Raw genomic sequence first — 26,774 nt, forward strand, 5'->3', positions numbered from 1 at the left:
CACCTGATCCAGCCCTAACTATAGGCTTTATCAAAAAGGAACATTTTAAGTTTGACCTTAAATACAGAGATGGTGTCTGCTTCCGAACCCAGATTTGGAGCTGGTTCCACAGGAGAGCAGCCTGATAGCTGAAGGATCTACCTCCCATTGTACTCTTACAGACCCTAGGAACCACAAGGGAGCCTGTGTTTTGGGAGTGAAGGGATCTATTTGGACAATACAGTATTATGAGCTCTTTGATATATGAAGGGGCTTGATTGTTAAGGTCTTTATAGGTGAGGAGCAGGATCTTGAATTCTATTCGGAATTTTACAGGGAGCCAATGCAGAGAAGCTAAGACAGCAGTAATATGATCTCTACTTTTAGTTACCGTCAGCAGTCCTGCTGCAGCACTTTTTACCAGCTGGAGGCTTCATAGATATGTACAGCTGGGTGTCATCTGCATAAGAATGGAAGTGTATGTGGTGCTTTATGATGATGTTGCCTAAAGGGAGAATATATAGGGGTGAAAAGTATCGGTCCAAGGACAGAATCTTGTGGTACTCCATGACTAACTTGTGTGTGCATGGAGCAGTCATTGTTAACATTAACAAATTTAAATCTATCTGATAAATATGATTTAAACCAGTCTAGTGCCGTTGCTTTAATCTCTACATGTTGTTCCAGTCTCTGTAAAAGAATCTTGTGATCTATGGTGTCAAATGAGGCACTAAGATCCTACAGGATGAGTATAGGGACAAGTCCATTATCTGAGGCTATGAAAAGGTCATTAGTAACTTTTAACTGTGCTGTGATGGATTTTAAATCCTGACTGAAGTCTTCCAACAAACCATTACTATCTAAGTCAGAGGTCTTCAACAGGGGGTCCGCGGAGGTACTGCAGGGGGGTCGCGAAATTTTTGGTTGATTAGACAATTTTTTTTAACATTTTATTAAAAAAATTTCCAACCAATTTTTTTTCCACAAATTTAAATGTCTTTAAATACACATTAACATGAATCTGTGAATTATTTTAATAGCTCAGTGTTAAAATAATTGTATGCAAGATGTATGTTTATAAATGGCAGTGGCACGGCCACCCTGTACCTTGCAAATGTTTAAAATAAAAACATGAATATATGAACCTGGGTATTATTTGAATAGCTTAGTATTGAATGCACAATAACAGGGTAGCTATGTTTATACATGGCACTAGGCCCAGTTTAATATAAAACACAATTTTATACAATATATATAGTAGGGGGTCCCTGCTCCATCTCTCCATCAGTTTGGGGGTCCTTGGCCTGAAAAACGTTGAAGAGACCTGATCTAAGTAATCAAACAGCTGGTTAGCAACAACTTTTTCAAGGATTTTGGAAATGAAGGGCAGGTTTGATACGGGTTTATAATTAGCTAAAACCTCTGAATCAAGAGTTGGCTTTTTAAAATGTTTAAATGTTGGGAGTGTTTACATTAAATTCATTGTTTTACACAGGCAAAACATAATTTAACAGCATTTTTGTGTAGTGATTGTGTTCGGTGACATGCAGTTCTATCTATGGATATTTAAAAAGGTTTCACAGGTTGCTTTATAAACACAAAACAGAGACGATACAGCATTCGTCAGTACAAGTCAATTAAATTTCTCTCATCTCTCTCCCCCCTCCTCACCTCCTTTTACCTTTCTTCTTCACCCTTTCTGCATCCTTCTTTCTCTCACTTTCCCAGGTATTATACACTCCCCAGGCCAGGGATCGCTTCACTGCTCCCTCCTTTATGCAGCGTGACCGCTTCAGCCGCTTTCAGCCCACCTATCCCTACTTGCAGCACCAGATTGACCTTCCGCCCACCATATCGCTGTCGGACGGCGAGGAGCCCCCACCATATCAAGGGCCCTGCACCCTGCAGCTCCGTGACTCTGAGCAGCAGATGGAGCTCAACCGTGAGTCAGTGAGGGCGCCACCCAACAGGACCATCTACGACAGTGACTTGATCGACATGGGAGGAGGTGGGAGTCTGGGTGGCATTGTGGGTGGAGGGATAGGCATGGGAGGTGGTGGTCCGAGGCCGCCCAGCAGTAACATGGGCATCAGCGCAGCCAACTCCAGCAACCACGGATGCTTGGAGGGCCCCCCACCGGCATACAGTGAGGTGATGTGCCACTACCCCGGCTCTGCATTCTTTCCACAGCAGCACAGCAATAACCCGAGGTTAGGGGGCGCAGGGAGCAGGACAATCCCGCAGCAGAGCCAATCAGAAAGCACAATAGTACCTACAAAGGCCAAGGATGGCCAGCCGGAGGACCTGGTGTGACTAAAAGGCTAGCAAAGCAGGCTTGGCCACCCACCCCAGACTGAGAAATGTCTCTCCACTTCACCCCTGATGATCAATAAGTGTTCTTGCTCTCTGTCTCTCTGATGTCCTCCTTCCACACTCTCATGCACAAACAAATATCAACCTTAGCTAAAACTAAACAAGGAATGTGAGGAACAAAGAGTTGATTCGGGATATATGCACTGCGTGAAGACTTTTTTAAGAAAGAAACATATAAGAAAGAAACATACTGCGAGCATAGATTGAAACCATTTGCTTTATTTTTCCCCTCTTTGGGAACTGAAAATTATGATTTTCATTTTTGTTTTCTATTTTTTATTTCTTTTCCTTTTTTTCCGGACCTGTGCACAAAGCGAGAACTGAGGTGAGAATTAAGGACATGAAGAGAACACAACAAAACCTGAGCCTCACAAACCCAAATCTTAGTGCCAAGGTTCACGAGGAAACAAAACAAAGGGTGGAAATTACTCATTATGACATTGAAAACACAAGCAAGAAAAGTTGCACTATCCCTTTGCTGTTAAAGAGAAGATGGTATGTGATGATAATTATTCTGATGTTTTGTTTAATTTTATTTTTTGTTTGTTTTCTTGGGGTTTATTTTTGTCCTTTACATGAATGGACTGACTGAACTTAAGCTCCAAAGGAGCAAAAAACTAAAACCAACAACAAGTATTATAAGCTTAAATCCTTCCTTTGAAAACCACAAGAAATGCTTGTACCCAGCCTACGGTATCACTGTCGGCTGACACCACAGGCACAGCGAGACTTAGTAAGAGAATAACCTCGTACTGCTTCATGTCTTAGTAAACTTCAGCCTCATGCGGATGGAATCTGCTGTGTAACCAGCTGCTGGTTGGACAAAACATCTCTAAATCCTCTGGTGGATTGTTACAGGATTTGAAGATGGCTTTCCAAAGCCAGAGTAAACTATTAGATTGATGAGAGCTGCTTGGTGAGACCCATACCAACAAGTGGTTAATCTGGCCAGCTGGTTGGATATCAACCTAATCTTAAACAGCTGAACTCGATAACAAAATATCTACATGTCTGTTCAGCAGCCTGGTCACAGCAAATATGTCTTTTCTCAACCCTGTCCTGACCTCTGAGCACTTGACACTTCCTCTTTCCAGTTTCCTGCATCTATAACTCCACCTACCCCCTTGACCTCCTCTCATTGCTCATCTTGGCATGAACAGTTATCTGCCAACAGCCACACTGAAACTCGAACCCTGCCACCATAACAACATAAACACAAAACAACAACAAGAAGAAGGCTACTTAAAGTCTCTTAAGTCACAAAAACAAGACTTTACAAAGTGAAGATTCCTGTCAGCACAGCAATCAGGTTTAAGATGAAATTTGTGGTTAAAGTGAAAGGGCTATGGGAGGGTTAAAAAACATTTATGAAAATCTAGCCATTTTCTCTGCTCATCGTTGCCTTATCTACTCGCTCTTGTGCTTTTTCTGTTTCTTGCACTCTCTTCCCCCCCCTGCCCCCACCCCCAAAATGCATCCCAGCTTTGTAACAGTGTTCATCATTCCCTCCTTTCATCCATGTGCAGAAAAGGTGTGTGAAAATGAAGTCCACTGAAGCCCTTTAAAGTAGACCGGAGTGGAGACCTTGTTTGGCAGTGTGCTTTTGCTGTCTTCTCCCTGTGTGCTTACTGTGTGTGAGGCGTGTGTGTGCTTGTGCGTGTGTGTGCGCGCGCGGCATTGTCCTTGTTAACCATTATTATTAATTAAGCTATTAATTAGAATTCAGTTGAGTGTCTCTTTAAAAAATCACAGATGCACTATGGTTATTAACATAGGGTGGAAGTGACCTCAGGGTAAAAGCTCAAACAAAGGGCACGCAGTCCTCCCACAGGCTCCATTAAAGCTGCACAGTGAAAACAATGTAAACTGAGCAAAGTACAAACTGCAGCTGTAGAGACTGAGACTACTCAAACAACAAAAAATAAGAACTAAATCTTGAGGAAACTATTTTGCTTGTCTTGTAGAAGATTAGAGGAGAAGGCTGGTGTTTATTCTAAATGTCATATGTATAAATTTCATGAAAACACAAAGTAATCTTAACTCTTGGTGACTTCTGTACGCTGGCTGTGGCTATCAACCTCAGGACCATTGATTCATACTGAAGACTTTAATGTTATCTGTTATCCATTTACTAAAACAGATGGGTTACCAATCTGATCCCCACACATACAACCAACTTCTTTCATGTCATTGATTGAGCAAACCCCTTCTGCAAATGAAGACTGTGATAGATGGTGGAAGGCCCCAGGAAACTGGAGCTGTTTTCAATGTCAAGAACACATTTTAGGGGCTCACCAAAACTGGGTTTCATCTTCTTTTTAATATAAAGCCCCAGACCACATTAGCCCATCTGTAGTTTTAAGAAGAAATAGTGAATATTTTAGACTATTTTCAGTGGCAGCTTACACATGTTGTACTTTAGTCTAGTGAATAGGCCTATTTGGGTGGATTCAAAAGTCAGTGTCTATTTATGCTAATCAATGGTGTTACCAAGTGCAGCACTGTCACTGATGTGTTTAAATTGTTTTTCAAACAACAGTGGAGGCCAGTGACAGAAAGGGGATGAGACACTTGTTGATTGGTTTTGATGTTTGTTGTGTTTTTAGCGGATATACTGACCATTACAAAAGCCTAAAATATCACCGGATTTCTCCTTTCGTTTGTATTATTGGTGTTATACAAAAATCACACTTTTTATATTATTTCATGTATTTTGCAAATAAGAAAAGTACATTCATCTGTTGGAACACAGCTATCATTTGAATTTAATACTGACATTATCTTGATACATGATTAGTAGAGACTAAAGAGAGTATATTAATGCAGCAGATAAGAACAGCACATATCTCTTATGTTCTGTTATCATCTGTGTGTGTGTGTGTGTGCGTGTGCACGCGTGTGCGTGTGTGTGTGTGTGTGTTACTACATCACTGCTGCTATTGTTGTTGCTGCTACTGCTACCATTGTTGCTACTGCTGCTTCTTATGTCCCTTCCCAAGTTCCCTCGCCTATAATTGAAAGGAGAGAAATCTGCCTGTCTGCAGTGACATGCACAAGTATTGAGGGAAAACATGGTCTGTTTTTACCTGTCAGAACATTTTGTTACACAGAAAGGTCTGGGAGAAGATACTGTCCCAACACATGCCCTTTGTCTATACAGACCTTCTTTCTTTCCTCACTTTTCTTCCTTCATTCTGTTTTCTCAGCTTGTTCTGTCTGCACAGTCATAGCTTGTTAATGTAGTTCTAAAGATACATTTTATGTTTTCTACAAGGAGGTTTGCATGTTACTATTATGTGAGTAAATAAGGTGCCAGACCACACCTTGGTGAAACTGCTGCTTGGAATCCTTATAGGTGCTTGATGTGAGGGCTGACCGTCAGCCTGTCTGGCCGACTGGAACAGAAACATGTGAGGGAGAGTTGGTTAAGATTGCCTTAAAAAGATAATTTCCATCTCTTTGCAAAGTATAGTTCCAGTGCTGACACGCTTTCCTGGAGTGTGGAGTGCTTTTCCAAAATGTCTTCACTTCTCAAGCTCCTCCATAATTACAGACTGAATCTTACCACAGGACCAGCACTGTGTGTGTGTGTGTGTGTGTGTGTGTGTTTTTCCATGTTGACAACATAATAACCTGCAGCTCAGCCTTGAAAAGATTTTTTTAGCTCCGAGTTATGACTGGATTCACTGACAATGTTTACAAAGCGTGTTTCCATTGTGCCAGACAGGAGTGGTGGTTCCCAGTGAAGCAGCTTAAGCCATTTCATTCAGTAACAGGCCACGTGTGGAGCAGACATTGGAACCCACTTGCACTCAAAAAGCTCCCACCTTCGTTGTGCCTCACTTCTAACGGTGCTTTTTTCAGTAGTCTGTCTTTCTGTTTATTTGTAAGGTGCTGTATATAACTTGAATATATTATGCACATATCCTACCCAATGGGTAGAAACCACAAACATTTTTGTGAATGATGTAATATAATGTATAGACAATATAAGAATTTTAAGAAGGAAGCATCAAATTTGTATATGCCTACAGTAAAAAAATAAATAAGTACTTTGTCTTTTTTAATGAGAAAACATGGTTTGCAAGTTATGCTTAGAATATGGTTGTAACCCAAATAAAAACATAATATTTTGCTATAAATGATAGTGTGTTGTGATAAGGATAACTTCTGGTTTGAGCAAGTTGTTGAGAAATATATATTTTTTCTGAGAACAAGCAGTCACAATAAAACTAGAACACACTAGAAATGCTATAGATGTAGCTGAATGTTGGGCTATACATATAGCATTTCAGCTGTTCAGAATTGGAATGGTTAATGTTTTAATACTTGATTACTGAACAGAAAGGAAAAAGGTTTATTTCCCACTCTTTTTTTTGTGGTCAAGATGACAGTTGCACCAGTGTGAAAAATGCATATTTAACTGTCATTGAACGTTTCTCTCTTTTATTTATCTTTTTTCTACATTGCAATATTATATTTGGCACATTATATTGAAACAAGAGTGATGTTTAATCTGCAGTCATTTATTTACAGTATGTACTGAAAACAACGTCACTGTAGAGTAACAGCAGAGCATGTTTATTCTTACCTATAGACGATGTACATAGCAACACGCCATTTCCTCTTCAAAGCAACAAATAAGGGGCAGTAACTTTGGTTAGAGCTTGGCTCTTGTTCCTCCAATAGACCAGTTTTTTTTCTGTTTCCTGCACTAGCTTGAAGAACTAGCTTGGGCTCTGACTGATAATTATTTAAATTCTGCCCCTGCAGTGTGCTCCCTCTTTCCACTTGTAAGAAGTCTTTACTCAAATGCTGACTAGTAGCTGTTTTTACTGTTCCAGATAACAATAACAATTATAATAGCAAAGATAGCATTTCAACCGTTTGGTATCACTGTCTTGACAGTTACCATAGGACTGCTTCCATCATTGGTTTTGTAACATCAGTTTGCTTTATTTGCAAAGATTTATTATTCTCATTCTCCCCTTCTCCCTCTGTGCTCAGCCACAGAAATAAAGTTGTGTTTTTGCCTCTTTTTATTTAAGCAATTGTGATGTAATAGGGTTTAGGCCTAAGGTCTGTTATTGCAATACTTTTACAGAAAAAATAGAAAAAAATCTAAAAATGTTGCTGTTGTAGTCAAAGATTTTATGCTTGTACTTATGCTGTAGTTAAACTGCAGCGTAATGAATAAAACTTAAAAAGTGATTACTCTGCTGGTCTCCCTGTATATTTTTTTTCCCTTAGCCCTATATGGATACATTTTTTTGTAATGTGATCACTGGAGTCAGGGCAAGCGGTTGTGCCACTCAGCTCTTGATCTCTCCTCTGATGCAGCCAGATAACATGAACAGGATTGAAGGCAGATCAGCAACTTATCCGGCTAGTTAGCCTGGTTTCTGTGTTGTTTGATGATGCAGGTTGAGGATATGATATATAAAGCAAGGAGGGGAATCAGATTTCCACTCTCTCAGAGTTAGAAAGTCAATGGAGCGGCTTAAAATCACAGAGAGATAGTCAGAGATTAACTGTCTGCTGTAAAGGCCACTATTTAAACTGAAGATGGTATCCAAAAATTCCTCAGCTTGCGCTCTAAACCCGGATTTTATTTGAAATAAACTTCTTTAGTGGTCATTACTTATTCTATCTTGTTTTGTACAAACATCATGTCATTACTAAAACAAATTAGTTGTTTGTACTATTCAGCTGTAGCATCCAGTGTTAATTATCATGTTAAACAGAGGTAATTTATTTGAATTTCTGCCGGTAACAATTTGGGACATTCTGTGTGAGGAGTCCGTTGCTACTGTGTAGACAGGAGAACTTGACCTGTGAGAACTGTGAGAGTTTGGAAGCATCAACACCAAGTGGAACGGTGAGTGTGTTTAACCAAATTAAGTATTTTTCAGACAGCTCTCTGGAACATGTTATTATCAAAAAGATGGTCCAGTGACAACACAAGCTTAAGTAAGTGTCAATGTGCTATCGGCTCACAGACTGCTGCCGATAGCGAAACATTCACTTTAAGTTACGAAAACAGTTTTTTTTAAAAAGCAGTGTTAATTAAAGTTACACCAAATGAAATGGTGTGTGTGTAAAGGAAAAATTGTGCAAAACTCTCAGCTAAAATTTGAATTTAGTGTTAGCAAGATGTTAGCATGCATGTAGCATGTACTTGGGGCTCATGCTCGCTGTTCATACCGATTCAAAATGTGCACTGTGTTTTGTTGAAACAATGAGGCTTGTTAATGAACTGCTCACGATTTTAACCTTAAATGACTGTGATTGTAGAGGTACAGGGTGGTATTGATATGCACACACAATACAGGTAGAGTGGAAAGGAAACAACTTGAGCAGAAATGACTTGTAATGTAATACTGTAACATTCTCAGTTTTTTCAGGTTTACGTGGAGTTCAACAGGTTTGGGGGCAAGAACCTCAAGCAGAAATTCTATGAAGGCGTTGATGGGCACAGTCCTGCTCGTATTAAAATATTTTGATCCAATAGAGGGAAGGTTGGGCAGCTATTCACAGTTCTCACAAGATGTTGGTGCATACCCATCATGTACTTGCCAATGTCATGACAACATTTTCTGAAAAGTTCTACTTGTGTAATTGTGCAATCCAATCCAAATTGTGCTTGGTTGTTTCAGCTTTCATTTATAAACCATTAATTTCTTGTCATTATATTATCTATCAAGTGTCATTTTGCTCTCTAAAAAAATGACAGAGCTGATATCCATACGGAGGCCTTCCCATTATTCTTGGGAGACAACCCGACAGACTTCTTCACTCCTACTTCTTGTAAGTAACTTCTTTCTTTATGTAAGCGTATCCAAACATATTATATAAACTTGTACAATTATTTGTAAAACCATATGGGCATAGTTTTATCCATACAATTAAAAAAATATGATATTGTTCCACTTTTCATGTGAAAATGGTGGTTTTTAATCTGCCAAAAATATTTCTCTTCACTGAGTACCCCAATCCACTGAGGCTGGATAAGTGGTCTATTGTTGAGCTCAAACTGTTCAGACATTTACACGAGTAAACTTATATACAGTGGGGCAAAAAAGTATTTAGTCAGCCACCAATTGTGCAAGTTCTCCCACTTAAAAAGATGAGAGGCCTGTAATTTTCATCATAGGTATACCTCAACTATGAGAGACAAAATGAGAAAAAAAAATCCAGGAAATCACATTGTAGGATTTTTAAAAAATTTATTTGCAAATTATGGTGGAAAATAAGTATTTGGTCAATAACAAAAGTTCATCTCAATACTTTGTTATATACCCTTTGTTGGCAATGACAGAGGTCAAACATTTTCTGTAAGTCTTCACAAGCTTTTCACACACTGTTGCTGGTATTTTGGCCCATTCCTCCATGCAGATCTCCTCTAGAGCAGTGATGTTTTGGGGCTGTCGCTGGGCAACACAGACTTTCAACTCCCTCCACAGATTTTCTATGGGGTTGAGATCTGGAGACTGGCTAGGCCACTCCAGGACCTTGAAATGCTTCTTACGAAGCCACTCCTTCGTTGCCCGGGCGGTGTGTTTGGGATCATTGTCATGCTGAAAGACCCAGCCACGTTTCATCTTCAATGCCCTTGCTGATGGAAGGAGGTTTTCACTCAAAATCTCACGATACATGGCCCCATTCATTCTTTCCTTTACACGGATCAGTCGTCCTGGTCCCCTTGCAGAAAAACAGCCCCAAAGCATGATGTTTCCATCCCCATGCTTCACAGTAGGTATGGTGTTCTTTGGATGCAACTCGGCATTCTTTCTCCTCCAAACACGACGAGTTGAGTTTTTACCAAAAAGTTATATTTTGGTTTCATCTGACCATATGACATTCTCCCAATCCTCTTCTGGATCATCCAAATGCTCTCTAGCAAACTTCAGACGGGCCTGGACATGTACTGGCTTAAGCAGGGGGACACGTCTGGCACTGCAGGATTTGAGTCCCTGGCGGCGTAGTGTGTTACTGATGGTAGCCTTTGTTACTTTGGTCCCAGCTCTCTGCAGGTCATTCACTAGGTCCCCCCGTGTGGTTCTGGGATTTTTGTTCACCGTTCTTGTGATCATTTTGACCCCACGGGGTGAGATCTTGCGTGGAGCCCCAGATCGAGGGAGATTATCAGTGGTCTTGTATGTCTTCCATTTTCTAATAATTGCTCCCACAGTTGATTTCTTCACACCAAGCTGCTTACCTATTGCAGATTCAGTCTTCCCAGCCTGGTGCAGGTCTACAATTTTGTTTCTGGTGTCCTTTGACAGCTCTTTGGTCTTGGCCATAGTGGAGTTTGGATTGTGACTGTTTGAGGTTGTGGACAGGTGTCTTTTATACTGATAACGAGTTCAAACAGGTGCCATTAATACAGGTAAGGAGTGGAGGACAGAGGAGCCTCTTGAAGAAGTTACAGGTCTGTGAGAGCCACAAATCTTGCTTGTTTGTAGGTGACCAAATACTTGTTTTACCGAGGAATTTACCAATTAATTCATTAAAAATCCTACAATGTGATTTCCTGGATTCTTTCCCCCCATTCTGTCTCTCATAGTTGAAGTGTACCTATGATGAAAATTACAGGCCTCTCTCATCTTTTTAAGTGGGAGAACTTGCACAATTGGTGGCTGACTAAATACTTTTTTGCCCCACTGTACTAGCAATAGCCTTTTCCAAGCTTTTTCGGCTACATCGCTAAACATTTTTGATATTTATTTAATGAGTTGTCATTGTGCTCTTATGTTTGTCTTCTTTATTAAGGGCTCTGATGATGACCATATTGATATTGGGATCCTCCTTGTTGAGCATGAAAGTGCTGTGCTTTCTTTAGATTGACAAGCTTTTTTACTGCTGTGATAAAATATTGAAATGGTTTTGTTAACAATAAAATGCTTTTGAGAATTTACATTATTGTTTAATGTCTTACTTTCCATACAATTTAGTTTAAACTATGTATTTAGCTATCTCATATGATTAAATTAAAAGAAAAGACATTACTTACATTAACAAATGATTTGAAGTAGTGTTAAGTAATGTTTGTTATTCATTATTCCTAAAAGATGTTTTTCTGTTAAACTTAAAATGATAATTTCATTAAACTAGGAAATAATTTATGTTAACTAATGATTTTGAGTGAAGATGGCTAATATAAACTTGAATATGTGCTCTGATTAAATACGTTTTTGTGTTAGTACAACTTGACCAGTTAAGTTTTAGCTTGCGTAAAAACTTAAATGATTTAAGGCAACGGGTTTCCACGCACTTTTCAAGTAAAGTCAACTTATTCGGGTTAAGAGTGTGTGGCAGGACCAGGCCCAGATCTAGACTGCTCAGAATCAGGAGGCATTTAGAAATTTGGGGTTGACACCTTTTCACACAGTAGTAGTGTTCATCGTTTTTCCTATAAAGAAGGCGTCACAATAGGATTCAACCAAGCCATAGTATAATCATAATAATAATAGTAATTCTCTAATTAGAGAGATGACTATGACTAAAATAACAGAGCCTAATAGAGTTCACAAATAGTTCAAACATGAAATATGAAAAATTTGCAAAATTGTTCATAGTCATAAATTTGAGTATTGCTAGTGCTGCTCACACCTCTGATAGGCTTACATCTCTATAAAAATCTAAAATCGTATTCCTCGTGCAAATAATTTTGAATAATTTCGAGTGCACTTGAATGTATAGTGGTAACAACTATTATTATTATTATTACTATTATATGAATTGTTGTTGCTATTTTAATAACATCTTTACACTCATATTGTTTTTATTATAACTAGTCTGAGCTGAAACCTGATGGTGCACAAGTGTTCCTGGTCTCTCTCTCCTCTCTCTCCTCCCTATCCCCTCCTATCTCTCTTTCTTTTCTCCACTCTTTTCCACCCATCTCTCCTCTCATCCCCATTTTTCTCTGCTTGCCCCAACCAGTCGAGGCAGATGTCCGCCCACAGTGAGTCTGCTTCTGCTAGAGGTTTCTTCCAGTTAACGAGGGAGTTTTTTCTCTCGACAGTCGCCAGAGTGCTGCTCATTGTGGGAACGGTTGGGTTTCTTTATACATTTTAAGGTCTTGATATGGAAGCCCATTTCCGCCTCTGTGATGAAGAAAATAAAAATCCTGTATCTCATAATTATGACTTAATATCTCATTATTATGAGATACTATCTCATAATTATGACTTAGTATCTCATAATAATGACTTAGTATCTCATAATTATGACTTACTATCTCATTATTATGACTTAGTATCTCATAATTATGACTTAGTATCTCATAATTATGACTTACTATCTCATTATTATGACTTACTGCACCGTGTGCACGCAGTCCCCTGCTCCACACAACACGAGACGTTACGCGCCGCGCACAGTCAGGACATCAGGGTTAAAGTGACGGAACGATATTATGACATAGTTAACTCATAATCATGAGATACTGACTGCAGGGTCTGTCTGCGGGAGTGTGCGTTTCTGTGTGTGTGTGTGTGTGTGTGTGTGCTCGTCTCTGTCCCTCTTCACACAAACTGATAATCATATGTATTTAGTTATGAATCGATGATGACGGATCATGACTCCGGATCGTTCCGTCACTTTAACCCTGATGTCCTGACTGTGCGCGTCACGTTACGTCTCGTGTTGTGTGAACACACGGTGCATGCAGGTTCATGAGACACGGTGTTTAAACATGTGTCTCATGAACTCAAACAAACACAAAGTAAACGTCAGTCCTGTACGTGTCCTACTAACTTGTGATCAGTGCTGGTGTTTATTGTTAAAGTGTAAAGTGAGCGCAGGTCAGAGGGGAAGTGAGGCGTAAACAGACTCCGACACATACAGATCGACCGGACCTTTAATGAGCGTCTGTTCTGATCCTGGAGCAGCGCTGGTTATAATTATGCAGCAGCAGCACATCGCGAAGACAATGAACTGAGCAGAAAACATGAATCGATTGTTATGTCTCTGCCTCGATGCATAGTCGCTCTCTTCTGCGAGACAGGCGGCTGTCCTGACCGCAGCCTCTCAACCACGGCTTCCCTGCTCTGTTGCGCCCCGCCCACAGTGAGTATCTCATAATTATGACTTAGTATCTCATAATAATGAGATACTAAGTCATAATTATGAGATACAGGATTTATATTTTCTTAATCACAGTGGCGGAAATGGGCTTCCATATCTTGACCTTCTATCTAAAGTGCCTTGAGATTATGAATATTATGATATGGCCAGAGATGGGCAAAAATACATTAAAATGTATTTTGATACAAAATACAAAATACCCCTCAAATAAATGTATTAAAATAAAATACAAAATACTGGTGCCAGAAAATGTAACAAAATACAATACATGTATTTTGTATTTAAAATATAGGAAATACTTTTTCTGGATTTTTCCGTTTTCTCACAATTTGGTATAGCAGAGCATTCAGGTTTGGGCTATATAATGTACACAAAGCTCTGGTGAACCCCACAAAAAGGAAGAACAGTCACAGAATGTCAGTGTAACTAAGCAAAGCTATTAAAAGACAACTTGATTGATTATGTATATATATTTTTATTAATTGGACTTAACAGCCCATAAACGTTGGCTTTGTATCAACAAGAAAATATTCATCACATATGAATAGCATCACACATTAGGCCTATGTATACTATAAAAGCAAAATATAGAATTAAAACCAGTTGTACACAGGTAAAGAGCCTAAATAAATTACTGTACATCAAGTTCTGCACAGAAAAATGAATAAAAATAAAAGGTAAATAGTAAATCAATACAAAAGTGAACAGGTAACTTAACAAGTGAGTAGCCTACTTACTTCTCTTTTACTGTACCTTGGCCAGTGGCATGGTAGCCTACTTATTTCTCTCTTACATTGGCCAGTGGCATGGTAGGCCACATAGTTCTATATTACAGTGTTAAGTGTCTCATACAGGTTCACACTGACATCTTTATGACATAATAATCCTTCCATTTTGGTTAGGGTTAGGGGTAAGAACATACAAGCTCCCAATCTCCCTCTTCCTATAGCTAGCTACTCGACTGATAAGTTAACTTGCTAAACACTGGCTATGCACTAGCCTTGACAGCATGCTAGCGTCATTAGCATGTTAGCATCGATCGCTAGCTTGATATTATAACCCTCACCATGTATATACAATAGGCTATGTACCCAGACATAAATTATACATCAAGCTAGTTGACATCTGTCACACTCAGATAAAATATTTACCTTGACAGACAATCCGTTGAACTTGAAGATCTGAAGACTGAACTCGTGAACTGTTTTTTGATTCGTGGAGAAAGTATTTTGAGTATTTTAAATACAAAATTACTCCACTCTAAAGTATTTTGTTACAAATTACGTTAGATTTTTTATCGGCCCTATCAAATACAAATTACAAAATACTCAAAAGTAATTGAAATTTCAAATACAAGTAATAGAAATACTGCCCATCTCTGGATATGGCACTATACAAATAAAATTGAATTGAATTAATGTTAAAGAATTGACGTAGCACATTAAACGTCACTTAACTGTGTATGACTAATTTAAGTATAGCACTAATCAATTCAATTAAATTTACATTCATAAAAGCAGGTGGAAAAAAGCTGTCCTCGAGACTTGTTTTATATGTGGGTCAAATAACATGTCCTGGTCAAACATAACTACAAGGTTCCTCACAGTAGAGCTGGGGGCCAAACTAATACTGTCCAAGTTACTGTCTGACCAGATAGTATACTTTGTGAAGAGTCCTGGAGGTCTTTGGAAAACTTTCTCTTCAGCATGACAGTAACCGCTAGCATGGGCGTATTTGTCTGTCAACATAGCACTGAACATCCTGCTTACAGCTATCAAAAATCTACAGACTGCACCCTGATGGGTTTTTCATCGTGGCTGGGGACTTTAACCATGCAAATCTAAAAACTGTTCTCTCTAAATTCTACCAGCATGTTACATGTCAGACGAGGGGTCAAAATACACTGGATCATGTATACAGCAACATCAGGGAAGGATACAAAGTCTCCACCCATTCTCACTTAGGCCAGTCTGACCACCTTTCCCTTTTTCTCACCCCGGCATATAGGCCTCTCATTAGGAAAACTATGCCTAGTGTGAGGAGCATAACGATTTAGCCCGAGGATGCTTCCATCCAATTCCAAGACTGTTTTGAGCACACTCACTGGGATCTATTTGCACAACAGGATGTGGCAGACTACACATCCACTGTATTGATAACATCACTGTCAACAAACAGATCAGATGTTATCGGATCAACAAACCATGGATGACCAGGGATGTCAAGCTGCTGCTGAGAGACTGTGATTCAGCCCTTAGGTCTGGGGACAAGGAACTATACAGCGTTGCCAGATCTAACCTAAAGAAAGGCATCAAAGAGGCCAAAGCAGCATATGGGAGGAAGATCGAGGGACACTTCAGCGAGAGGGACCCCCGGGGTGTCTGGCAGGGCATTCAGCATCTGACAAACTACAAGGACAACAAGGACCCAACTACCAGCACCCGCAGCGACTTGCTTGCTGAGAAGCTCAATCACTTCTTTGCCCGTTTTGAGGTGACTTAGGCAGAGACCGGGCCGGCACCACTACCATCCACAAACAACCTGGCACTTACTGTAAACACAGAAGATGTCAGGAGAGTTCTCCATGGTGTGAACCCCAGGAAGGCTGCTGGCCCCGACTGCATACCAGGGAGGGTACTCAGGGACTGTGCGGACCAGCTGGCAGAGGTATTTAGCAACATCTTTAACCTCTCTCTATCAACTAAACGGTCCCTAAATGTTTAAAATCTGCCACCATTGTGCCTCTACCCAAGAAACCATCTATCAACTGCCTGAATGACTACAGACCTGTGGCTCTTACCTCTACAGTAATGAAGTGCTTTCACTGCATGAAAAGAAGAATTTGTGTCAGTTAGTGTCGCTGGAAACTTAGGTGGAATTTCAGGTTAACGACTGTTCACCGGAATCTGCAGGCAGCACAGTCGTTCGTCCCTGTGCCCATTGGGCACAGGGACGAACGACTCAGGGGGTTGTTTTCCAGCTTTTTATTTACTGTAGAAAACAACACATTATTTTGCTGTGATTGTTTTTCCTCTCTTGCTGCACCTCCATTCCTCAGCAATGTAAAACAACACTCTCATTCATACTTTTCACAACAGTATGTAATAAACACAGTCTACCACACAGACTTTTGCAGGGAACGATTACAAATGAATTATATACAACAGGACAAAAGTGACACATTGTTGGGTGAAATAGAATAATGCCTTGGGTTGGGTTATTAAACAGCTTAATCAAAAATTTGGTTTCAAAAATGAAAACCCACATACCTGTAGAAAACAACACATTATTTTGCTGTGATTGTTTTTCCTCTCTTGCTGCACCTCCGTTCTTAAACATACAAAATAAAATAATTTAACTTCAAAGGGCTGCCGAAATCCCCGCGACGCTACTAAACAAAATGGCGCCACCATCGTGTAAAATATATCGCCGTGAAAGTTAAATGACAACATTTACAAAACATATTAACACTCAAAACAGCAGCACAGTGTACTTGTATTTACAACATGTAATTTAAACCGTTAATTTTCAAAGAAAATTATAAAATAGCGCGGAGCATTTCCGCAGGTGACTTACCCTCAGCAATGTAAAACAACACTGAGGGGGGGAGGAGTCGACAGGAAGTATGAGCTTTCGGAGGAACACAAAAGGTGATGCACAGCAAGGTAATTTCCGCAGGTAGCGTTAATAAAGTAAAATAACTAATAAAATTCACAAATACAAATTATAAATAAAAATAAATAAAGTACATTTCTAACTCTGTTACACCTGTACAAAGTCAAACCACATGTCATAGTGTCTGCTGTCAATAAGACCCTTCAGACAAAACAGAGAGTAAATTGTTTTTTGTAAATCAGTTTTTCCACTGATCTGCTGTAAATCCTGTGAAACCAGATGAAATTCGTAGGGGAATTCTTCCAACCTCGTAAGGTACTTTGATATTATCTACTCTAGTTTGAAGTTCATCAAGGCTCTTTGTTGTTAAAATTCCTAGTTCTGTACATAGCAACGCACCACAGGTGTCTGCACACTGGGGCAGATTCGGACAGATTGCCACCCAGATCCTACGACCCGGAGGCTGCAAAGAGGCATTTTAAGTCTCAAATGATACCCCAGATCCGGGTGTAGGCTGCATTTGGCTGACACTGCTTGGGCCAGTTTTGTTTGTTCAAAATGTACACACTGTAAATAAAGCTTTGATTCAACATTTACAGCATAAATTGTTTTTCTCTTTGCCCCAAAAATGTATATTCACGTCATTGATATAGTGTAGCCAATATGATAACAATGACATGAATATATATAGCATCAAGCATCTGCAGTGGTTTTGGTATAGGCTTACTAATAATTCATATTAATAAATAAATATAAGCAACAATAATATTATTATTATTATTATTATGATTATTATAATTATCATTGTTATTGTGTGTGAGGGGTTTTCCCACGTGTGTATTGCAATGACCCAGGGTGACCAATAGCAACAGATCTACCAGCCAATCATGAGTGACTTTTCGTTTCAAAGGTCTGTGGTTTCATCCAATGGTGAAGCGAGAGAAGTTCTCACCAGCGGTTTCATTGCGATTCATATGCTAATTGGATCAAACCTTCGCTCCGCGACTCCCCGGCAGCACTCCCCCTCCTCAGCCCCCCCACTGCACTACCAGGAGTACGTTTCTGCCAATTTGTGTCACGGGCAAATGCGGAATTAGCATCCTGTAAACGGGCACTAACTGCCAGGAATTAGGCGAGTTTGCAGGCGTTTGCAGGGGCGAAAATTCAGCTTTTCGTGCAGTGTTTGAGAGGCTGGTCCTTAAACACATCAAATCCTCTCTCCCTCCCACTCTGGACCAACACCAATTTGCATACAGAGCTAACAGGTCGACAGAAGACGCCATCAACACAGCTCTTCACATTGCACCAACTCACCTGGAACACCCTAGCACATATGTGAGAATGCTGTTTGTTGACTTTAGCTCTGCTTTTAATACGATCATCCCAAGCAAAATGGTATCCAAACTTCACGATCTGGGTGTCAGTGAGCATACATGTAGATGGATTAAGAACTTTTTAACAAACTGCCCACAGTGAGTCAGATTGGGGTTCCATCACTCCCCGACCCTGACGCTTAGTACTGGAGCCCCCGCAGGGTTGTGTGCTGAGTCCTTTGCTATACACTTTATACACCTACGGCTGCACACCAACCCACATCACAAACACAATCATTAAGTTTGCGGATGACACAACTGTGGTGGGGCTGATAAAAAACAACAAAGAGTCTGCCTACAGGGATGAAATTCAAAAACTGACTGCATGGTGCTCGGCCAACAACTTGGCACTCAACCACTCCAAAACAAAAGAACTGATTATCGACTTCAGGAGGAAGAGACAGGAACCAGCCACTCTATACATCAAAGGAGGCGTGGTGGAGAGAGTGCTGACTCTTGAGCTGACTTGAAATTCCTGGGCACACACATCTCCCAGGACCTCTCATGGACTGTTAACACCACCTGTCTGGTGAAAAAGGCACAACAGCAGCTCTACTTTTTAAGGACACTGAGGAGAGTAAACCTGTCCCAGCAGCTGCTGCTGTCTTTTTACAGATGTTCTGTGGAAAGTATCCTCCCACATCCTGGTGTGGTTTACAAGCTGCACAGCGGCTGACAAAAAAGCACTACCTCAGCACAGAACCTCACCAACACTCAACTACCTTCTCTTACCGACATATACAGAGTCCGATGCTGGCGTCGGGCCACAAACATAACCCAGGAATCGGCCCACCCAGGTAACCACCTGTTAGCTCTGCTGCCCTCTGGGAGGGGCTACAGGTCTACTTAGAGCTGCACCTCTTATTTACCTTTATCAATGCTGCTAAAACCTTTATCTTGATGATGTTCTCCTTTACACTTGACATCTATTGCACTTCTGTCCGTCCTGGGAGAGGGATCCTCACATGTGGCTCTCTCTGAGGTTTCTACCTTCTTTTTACCCTGTTAAAAGTTTTTTTAGTAGTTTTTCCTTACTCTTGTTGAGGGTTAAGGGCAGAGGGTGTCACACCCTGTTAAAGCCCTATGAGACAAATTGTGATTTGTGAATATGGGCTATACAAATAAAATTTGATTGATTGATTGACCTCCAGATTCCTGAATAGTTTTTATCCATCTGCTATAAAAGAACTGAAGTCACAGTAGAACTGTGAACTGAACTCGGGTCTGTGCAGTATCACAGGTAATATGCATTAATATTATATTATCCTGGTGTAAGTGCTGTACAAATTTTATCTTATAATCGTCTATGCAATATCTATTTATTTACAAATGTGGTTGGTCGATCTTTGATCTTTGTTTTCTTTTAACTGTTATTGTCTCTTTGTACTACTTAGAGGAGTTGCACTTAAGTTTGGTTGTACAGCTGTTCAATGGCAATACACGCTTGAATTGAATTGGCATTAAAATGAGTGATTGACAGGCCTGCCAGCCAACCAGTATCACACTGACAGGTCCTGTCCACCGTCCCATTAAATTATTTAAATCAAACAATAACAGAGGGAGAATTCCACAAACAAATCTAATACAAATTAACACAACCTCTGCAACAACTCAGGAAACAAAGATTTTTAAATGTGGTCTTTTAAACATAAGATCATTATCATCAAAGGCTATTTTAGTAAATGAACTAGTCTCAGATCAAAAAATAGATTTATTGTCCCTCACTGAGACCTGGCTGCATCCCGATGAATATGTCAGCCTAAATGAATCTACTCCCCCCAGTCATGTAAATTCACACGTTCCCAGAGAATTCGGTCGAGGAGGTGGAGTTGCTGCTATTTTTAACTCCAGTCTATTAATTAATCCTAAACCTAAACTAAGCTACAACTCATTTGAAAGTCTTGTTCTTAGTCTTCCACGCCAATCCAAGAAACACCAACAGCCAATCATATTTGCTGTAGTTTACCTTGCTCCTGGGGCTTATACTGAATTTTTAACAGAATTCCCTGAGTTTTTATCAAACCTAGTCCTAAAGACCGATAAAATTATTATTGTTGGTGACTTTAATATTCATGTTGACAATAATAAAGATAGCCTTAGCGTAGCATTTATTTCCATACTAGACTCAATTGGTTTCAGTCAGTGTGTACACCAACCTACTCATTGTTGTAACCACACACTTTACCTTGTATTATCATACGGTGTCAAAATTGAACATCTAACAGTACTTCCGCGCAATCCAATTCTATCAGACCATAATTTAATAACCTTCAATTTTTCATTATCAGAATATATGCCACTAATAAAAAACTAATTTTCTAGATGTCTACCTGATAGTGCTGTAGCTAAATTTAAGGAAATAATTACATTTAAACCCGTATTATCCGTTGATATAAACAACAAATTCATTAAAAACCCTAGCTCCGGGGGCGCTAGTGAGCAAGATATGGAGTAAGACGCAAATTTCGGTGCTCCTGCAGAAGCGACAATATTTTCATCAAAAAACAGCTACTATTACATAAATATCAGCAACAAAGCTCACCGAGGACAACACAAAGAGGCCAAAAGCTGACTTATGCAAGCTACGTCGTTTTGAATGGCGGAAAAGCTTCAAAAATACAAATATAAATCCGGCGGTAGCTCATCGCGGCCTACAAGAACGACAAGACAGAGACCACCAGGTGATCCGGACCAACCTTCCCCCACCCGAAGTGAAAGCCCAGGTATGGCCACTGAAAGAATTAAAGCGGACATCTTGTCTTCCCTAAAGGGAGAGATTTCCAAAATTATAAGAGAGGAAATTAAAAGTGCGCTAGCGGAGGATTTCCATTCCCTGAAGTCCGAGTTACAAGCGGTGCGGTCCGAAATTGCTAATAACACGACCGCCATCCAAACAGAAGTTGACCACATGAAAACCGAAATAAAAGACATGAAGGGCGGCTTATCAACATGGTCCGACGAGGTGGCGGCACAACAAGCTACGGTAACCAGCCTTCAAAGACAGGTGACAACTTTAACAGACCAATGCGAGGACATGGAGGGGAGAATGAGACGGTGTAATATCCGAATAGCCAGCATTCAAGAACAACTGGACTCCAGCTCCCCCAAAACAGTTGCCAAAGTTATCAGAGAAGTCCTGCAGATGTACCGGGATATAAAGATTGACCAATCGCACCGCACATTCGCCACCAGGAAACCAGGAGACCGGGAGAAACCACGAGTGATCATCGCTAAACTACACAATGACGGAGATGCTGTAGAGATCCTGAGGAGAGCCCGAGACAGAGCACCGCTGATGTACAACGGGAACCGGATCGCTATCTTCCCAGACTATACACCCAGCGTCGCCAAAGCCAGAGCCGCGTTCACAGACATACGGAAGGCCCTACGAGGAAGGAAAGGAGTCCGCTACGGTCTACTGTATCCAGCCAGGCTCCGGATTTCACACAACAACGAAGACGAGGAGTTTCTGGATCCCAGCAAAGCCATGGAGTATGTCCAGAAGAAAGTTATTCCATCTACTGAGGCTGCTGACTAAATGTATCCCTACCAACACTTTGCACTCTCACATATTGGCCCATCATTATTTCCTAGTTTATTTTGTATTTAAATATATATATTTTTTATATTACTCAAATCCCACTTGAGAACACAAACCCTTATAGCCTATATTGTGCCTGTTATTTCTATTCATATTATTTGTATAATTCCACTATACTTGCTCACAGGCAGCTACCCTAAGAGGAGACTATTAGCTCTGCGTGCAACTCAGATACTATTTTACCATGAGGAGCTGTTTGACTTTACAGACCTATGCCAGGTACTGCAGGGGCCTGAATCTTTCTTTCTCTATTCCTTATCTTAGCACACCCATAGCATAGTCAATTCTATTCGACTGTGCACCGTTGCTGCTTGCCCTTAGTGGCTAGGGACTAGGTCCCACCGGACTGTTGTTAATGTTAGTTAACAGCAGTCACAACTGTTGTGCTCCCCTTGTTCTGATCCCACTGTTCCCAGGGGATCCTATGTTGGATATAAGAACAACAAGGTCATTACCTATTTTTCTTAAATATCCTTGTTTAACCCACCCCTATTGGTTCCATTATGTAGTCCAAGTCCTCACACTCCACATAACAAGATACATGACCCATGTGCTCACTGTTTACTTCCGCTTCCCATTTCCCTGAACGAACTCCCAAAATATGCAAATTGCATATTATACGTAATGGACCCGCTAAAAGTTATAAGTTATAATGTCAAAGGTCTCCATAGCCCTGCTAAGAGAAAGAAAATTCTGCATCAGATGAAACAAGCCAACTGTCACATTGCATTCCTACAGGAAACCCATTATCTGATGCGGAACATGAAAAGTTGAAAAGGTCCTGGGCAGATAAAGTATATTACTCTTCACACCGGTCAGGGAGAAAAAAGGGAGTATCCATACTTATACACAGACAAATTAACTTCACACAAACACTGGTACATAAAGATACCGAGGGGAGATATATTATAGTTAATGGTTTAATTGATGGCATAGAAGTGTCTCTCATAAATGTATATGCACCTAATGAAGATGAGCCCGGCTTTATCAGGACATTGTTCAATAAGATCTTACAATATAGTTCAGGACTGCTACTGATGGGAGGAGACCTGAATTGTGTAATGTCACAATTAATCAACCGACAACCTGCCTCTAAAGCTCCACTCTCTAGAATGAGTAGAATGCTCAAATACCAATCCCTGGAAGCAGGCCTTGTAGATATATGGAGAAGCAAGTTTCCGAGAAGCAGGGATTTCACCTTCTATTCAAGCAGACATACATCCTACTCAAGGATTGATTATTTCTTTACCACTAAAGCAGAGCTACATAGGATAGTGGACATTGAGATTCTGCCTATAACTATATCTGATCACGCACCTGTGGCATTAAAATGGGACATAGGCCAAAGACCAACATCTAAACAATGGAGACTTAATGCATCTCTCCTTAATGATAAAGAATTTACCTCCTTTGTCACAGCAGAAGTCAAGGAATACTTGGATAATAATACCTCGGCTGAAACGACTCCTCTTATATTGTGGGACTGTGCCAAAGCATACATCAGAGGTATTATTTCATTTACATGTGCTAGGAGAAGAGGAAAAGAGGCTAAACAGAGAGGATAAAATAAAAGATTTAGAACATAAACATAAACAATCAGCGTCGGCCAGTCTCCTAAATGACCTAAACGCAACCCGGAGAGAACTCAACAGCCTACTATCAGATAAAATTGAGCGAAGTTTAAGATTCACAAACCAAAGATACTATGAACACGGTAACAAGGCAAGCAGATTATTAGCATTTAGATTAAGAAAACAGCAATCATCTAATACAATACAGAAAATAAAATCAAAAGAAACGTTTGTTACAAAACCAGATAAAATAGCAGAATCCTTTGCTGAGTTTTACGAATCTTTATACAAAAATACAGATACCTGCTCTGATGATGCAAAACTTACAGAGTTCCTAAACCCTATAAAATTAACTGAACTGACAGAACCAGCAGCTAAGGAATTAGATGAGCCTATTGAGGAATGGGAGATCAAGCAAGTGATCTCAACGCTCAAAAATAATAAAAGCCCAGGACCAGACGGATATATTAATGAATTTTATAAAACCTGTTGTTCACCACTGTTGCTAAAAGCATACCACCATGCATTAGAATCTAAAACTATGGCACCGTCTTGGAAAGAGGCCACTATAGTGGTAATTCATAAAGAAAGTAAAGACCCCACAGAGTGCCAATCCTATAGGCCGATATCGCTGCTGAATGGGGATCTGCGCATTCTAACAGCAATCTTAGCAAGAAGAGTCAATCATATAATCACTGAAATTATCCACCCGGATCAGACGGGATTCATCACTGGAAGATACTATGGCGATAACTTACGACGCTTATTAAACATTATATCCCATCAAAAAGAAGAAAAATCAGAATCAATTGTCCCTAGATGCTCAAAAAGCATTTGACCGGGTATCATGGCAATATTTATTCCAAACACTAAAACGGTTCAAATTTGGCCCCAACTTTCTAAATTGGATACAAACATTATATTCATCACCACAGGCAGCTGTTAAAGTTAATGGATATAGATCACAAAGATTCACACTGGAACGCGGCTGCAGACAAGGCTGCCCTTTATCACCCCTGCTGTTCGCAATTAGTATCGAACCCTTGGCCCAGCTCATCCGAGATGATAACAAAATAAAAGGAACTGTAATACATAAAGAAGAGCATAAAATATCCCTTTACGCTGATGATGTATTATTATATCTGACCCAACCTGCATCAACTATACCACATCTAAAGGAACTCATCTCACAGTATGGATACTACTCAGGATACAAGGTAAATGTGGAAAAAACAGATGTCAATGGTAACATCTCAAGAACTGTAAAACTCCAAAGTGGATTTAAGTGGCCAAAAGACGGTATAAAATACCTTGGCATATACATCCCCTCATCCTTACAGAATTTGTACGAGGCCAATTATAGTAAAATAATTCGGTGCATTGATAGTGACCTGGAACGATGGTCTACGCTCCCTCTGTCCCTGCTCGGTCGTGTTGAAAGTATTCGCATGAATGTTCTGCCCAGACTTATTTCAGATGCTACCTATAGAAATTCCAAAATCCGTTTTTGATAACCTGGATAAAATAATTTCCAAATTTATCTGGCAAAAAAAGCGCCCTAGAATTAGACTTAAAACCTTACAACTATCTAAGGTAAACAGAGGCCTTAAACTTCCAAACCTAAAATATTACTTCTGGGCTGCACAAATGAAACCTTTGATAGCGTGGATTCAGAATAGCACATACACTCGCTGGCTTAATATTGAGAAAAACCTATGCCCAGAGCCCTTACAAAACTTGCCTTTTTTAGATGCACCCATAAAAGAACTGGCAGAGTGGACTAAGATCACTCTTAAAACCTGGAACAAAATACAGACCACTTTTGGGCTTCCGAAGTTAATTTCATCACTAACAAGCATTGGATCTATGAAGACCTTCACACCTAACAATCTAGACACAGGCTTTAGAAAGTGGTCAGATATGGGATTGGTTTACCTGCACCAGCTATTTAATGAGGACAACCTCAAGACATTCGAGCAGCTGAAAAGGGATTTTGATCTCCCCAAAACAGATTTCTTCAGATATCTGCAATTGAGAACTTTTTGAGAACGTACCCCTTTAGAGGGGTTCTTAATAGAAATACAGATGGGAACGAAGATAAGAAAACAATAAGTAAACTATATAACATATTTCTATCTATGAATCTACATAATTCCCTACAGATAAAGCAGAGATGGGAGGCAGAAATGAACACGGTCATACCACAGAATACCTGGGAGGGGATGTGCACAGAGGCACACCTAGTTACAAATTCAAACACCTGGAGGGAATTTAAATGGAAAATAATTACCAGATTAGCCGAGATGGGCCCGACTCATTCCAACTTGTGTTGGCGGAACTGTGGAACACGTGCTGCCAATCACACACATATATTCTGGCTCTGCCCTAAGTTAAACACATACTGGAGAGAAGTCTTTGCCCTCAAAGAGATATTCCAGCAGGACATCCCACAAGACCACACAGTAGCACTATTGGGAGCGATGCCTGAAGGCCTGGATGGGAGGGCCAAAAAATACCTGCTAAACATACTACTCACAGCAGCATTGAAGTGTATAACCATCAAATGGTTAAAACCAGACCCCCCCACATACAATATATGGACCCAAAAAGTATGGGACATCTACCAAATGGAGCAAATCACATATTCATTAAGGCTCCAAAAGTCTATCTTTACTAAACGATGGGGTCCTGTCTCGGCGTTATTAATACAATGAGGGTTACTAATTTATGTTGCTCGGGCCTCTGGTTGAGCGGTTATCTGTTAACTCTCCCTATTCACACACATTATACACCATCCTCTCTGAAAAGCATATATAGCACCTATGATACTACATTCAGGAGTGGACAATTACTATTTCTTCATCCCTGGTTTTATTTTCATTTTACTTCTTTTTTCTTTTTTCTTTTTTCTTTTTTCTTTTTTCTTTCTTCTTTTAATTTAATTAATTATGTATGTAATCAATCATTTATTCTTATTCTTATCCCCCCTCTTTTTATCTTGGAGTGAGCACTATTTGATGTTTGTTGTTCTTTCTATGCATTGCACACTGTACCTGAATACCATGTATACCAATACTATATACAGTTGAAAAATGGACAAAGAAAGTAACTGTCTGAAAATGCATATTGTTTTGTTGAAAACTAAATAAAAAATAAGTCAAAAAAAAAAAA

The 26,774-nt window shown here is 39.9% G+C and overlaps 1 protein-coding gene and 1 long non-coding RNA gene across 5 annotated transcripts in view; one reads left to right on the plus strand and one right to left on the minus strand.

Annotated features, from left to right (window-relative positions):
* LOC117776873 (low-density lipoprotein receptor class A domain-containing protein 4-like) overlaps positions 1-3,674 on the plus strand; it is a 71,099-nt gene extending 67,425 nt beyond the window's left edge. For all 4 annotated transcript variants that reach the window (XM_034611243.1, XM_034611242.1, XM_034611241.1 and 1 more), the window contains one exon: positions 1,708-3,674. In XM_034611243.1, the coding sequence (XP_034467134.1) occupies positions 1,708-2,292 (585 nt within the window). In that variant the 3' untranslated portion in view covers positions 2,293-3,674. The remainder of the gene's footprint in view (positions 1-1,707) is intronic.
* On the minus strand, positions 1-26,774 carry LOC117776881. The gene is made up of 4 exons (XR_004616503.1): positions 26,065-26,774; positions 15,657-15,672; positions 15,394-15,398; positions 1-14 (listed from the first exon to the last, which is right to left on the minus strand). It is a non-coding gene; the product is annotated as an uncharacterized LOC117776881 (long non-coding RNA).

Source organism: Hippoglossus hippoglossus, chromosome 16 (genome assembly GCF_009819705.1).
Source record: "Hippoglossus hippoglossus isolate fHipHip1 chromosome 16, fHipHip1.pri, whole genome shotgun sequence".
NCBI lineage: Eukaryota > Metazoa > Chordata > Actinopteri > Pleuronectiformes > Pleuronectidae > Hippoglossus > Hippoglossus hippoglossus.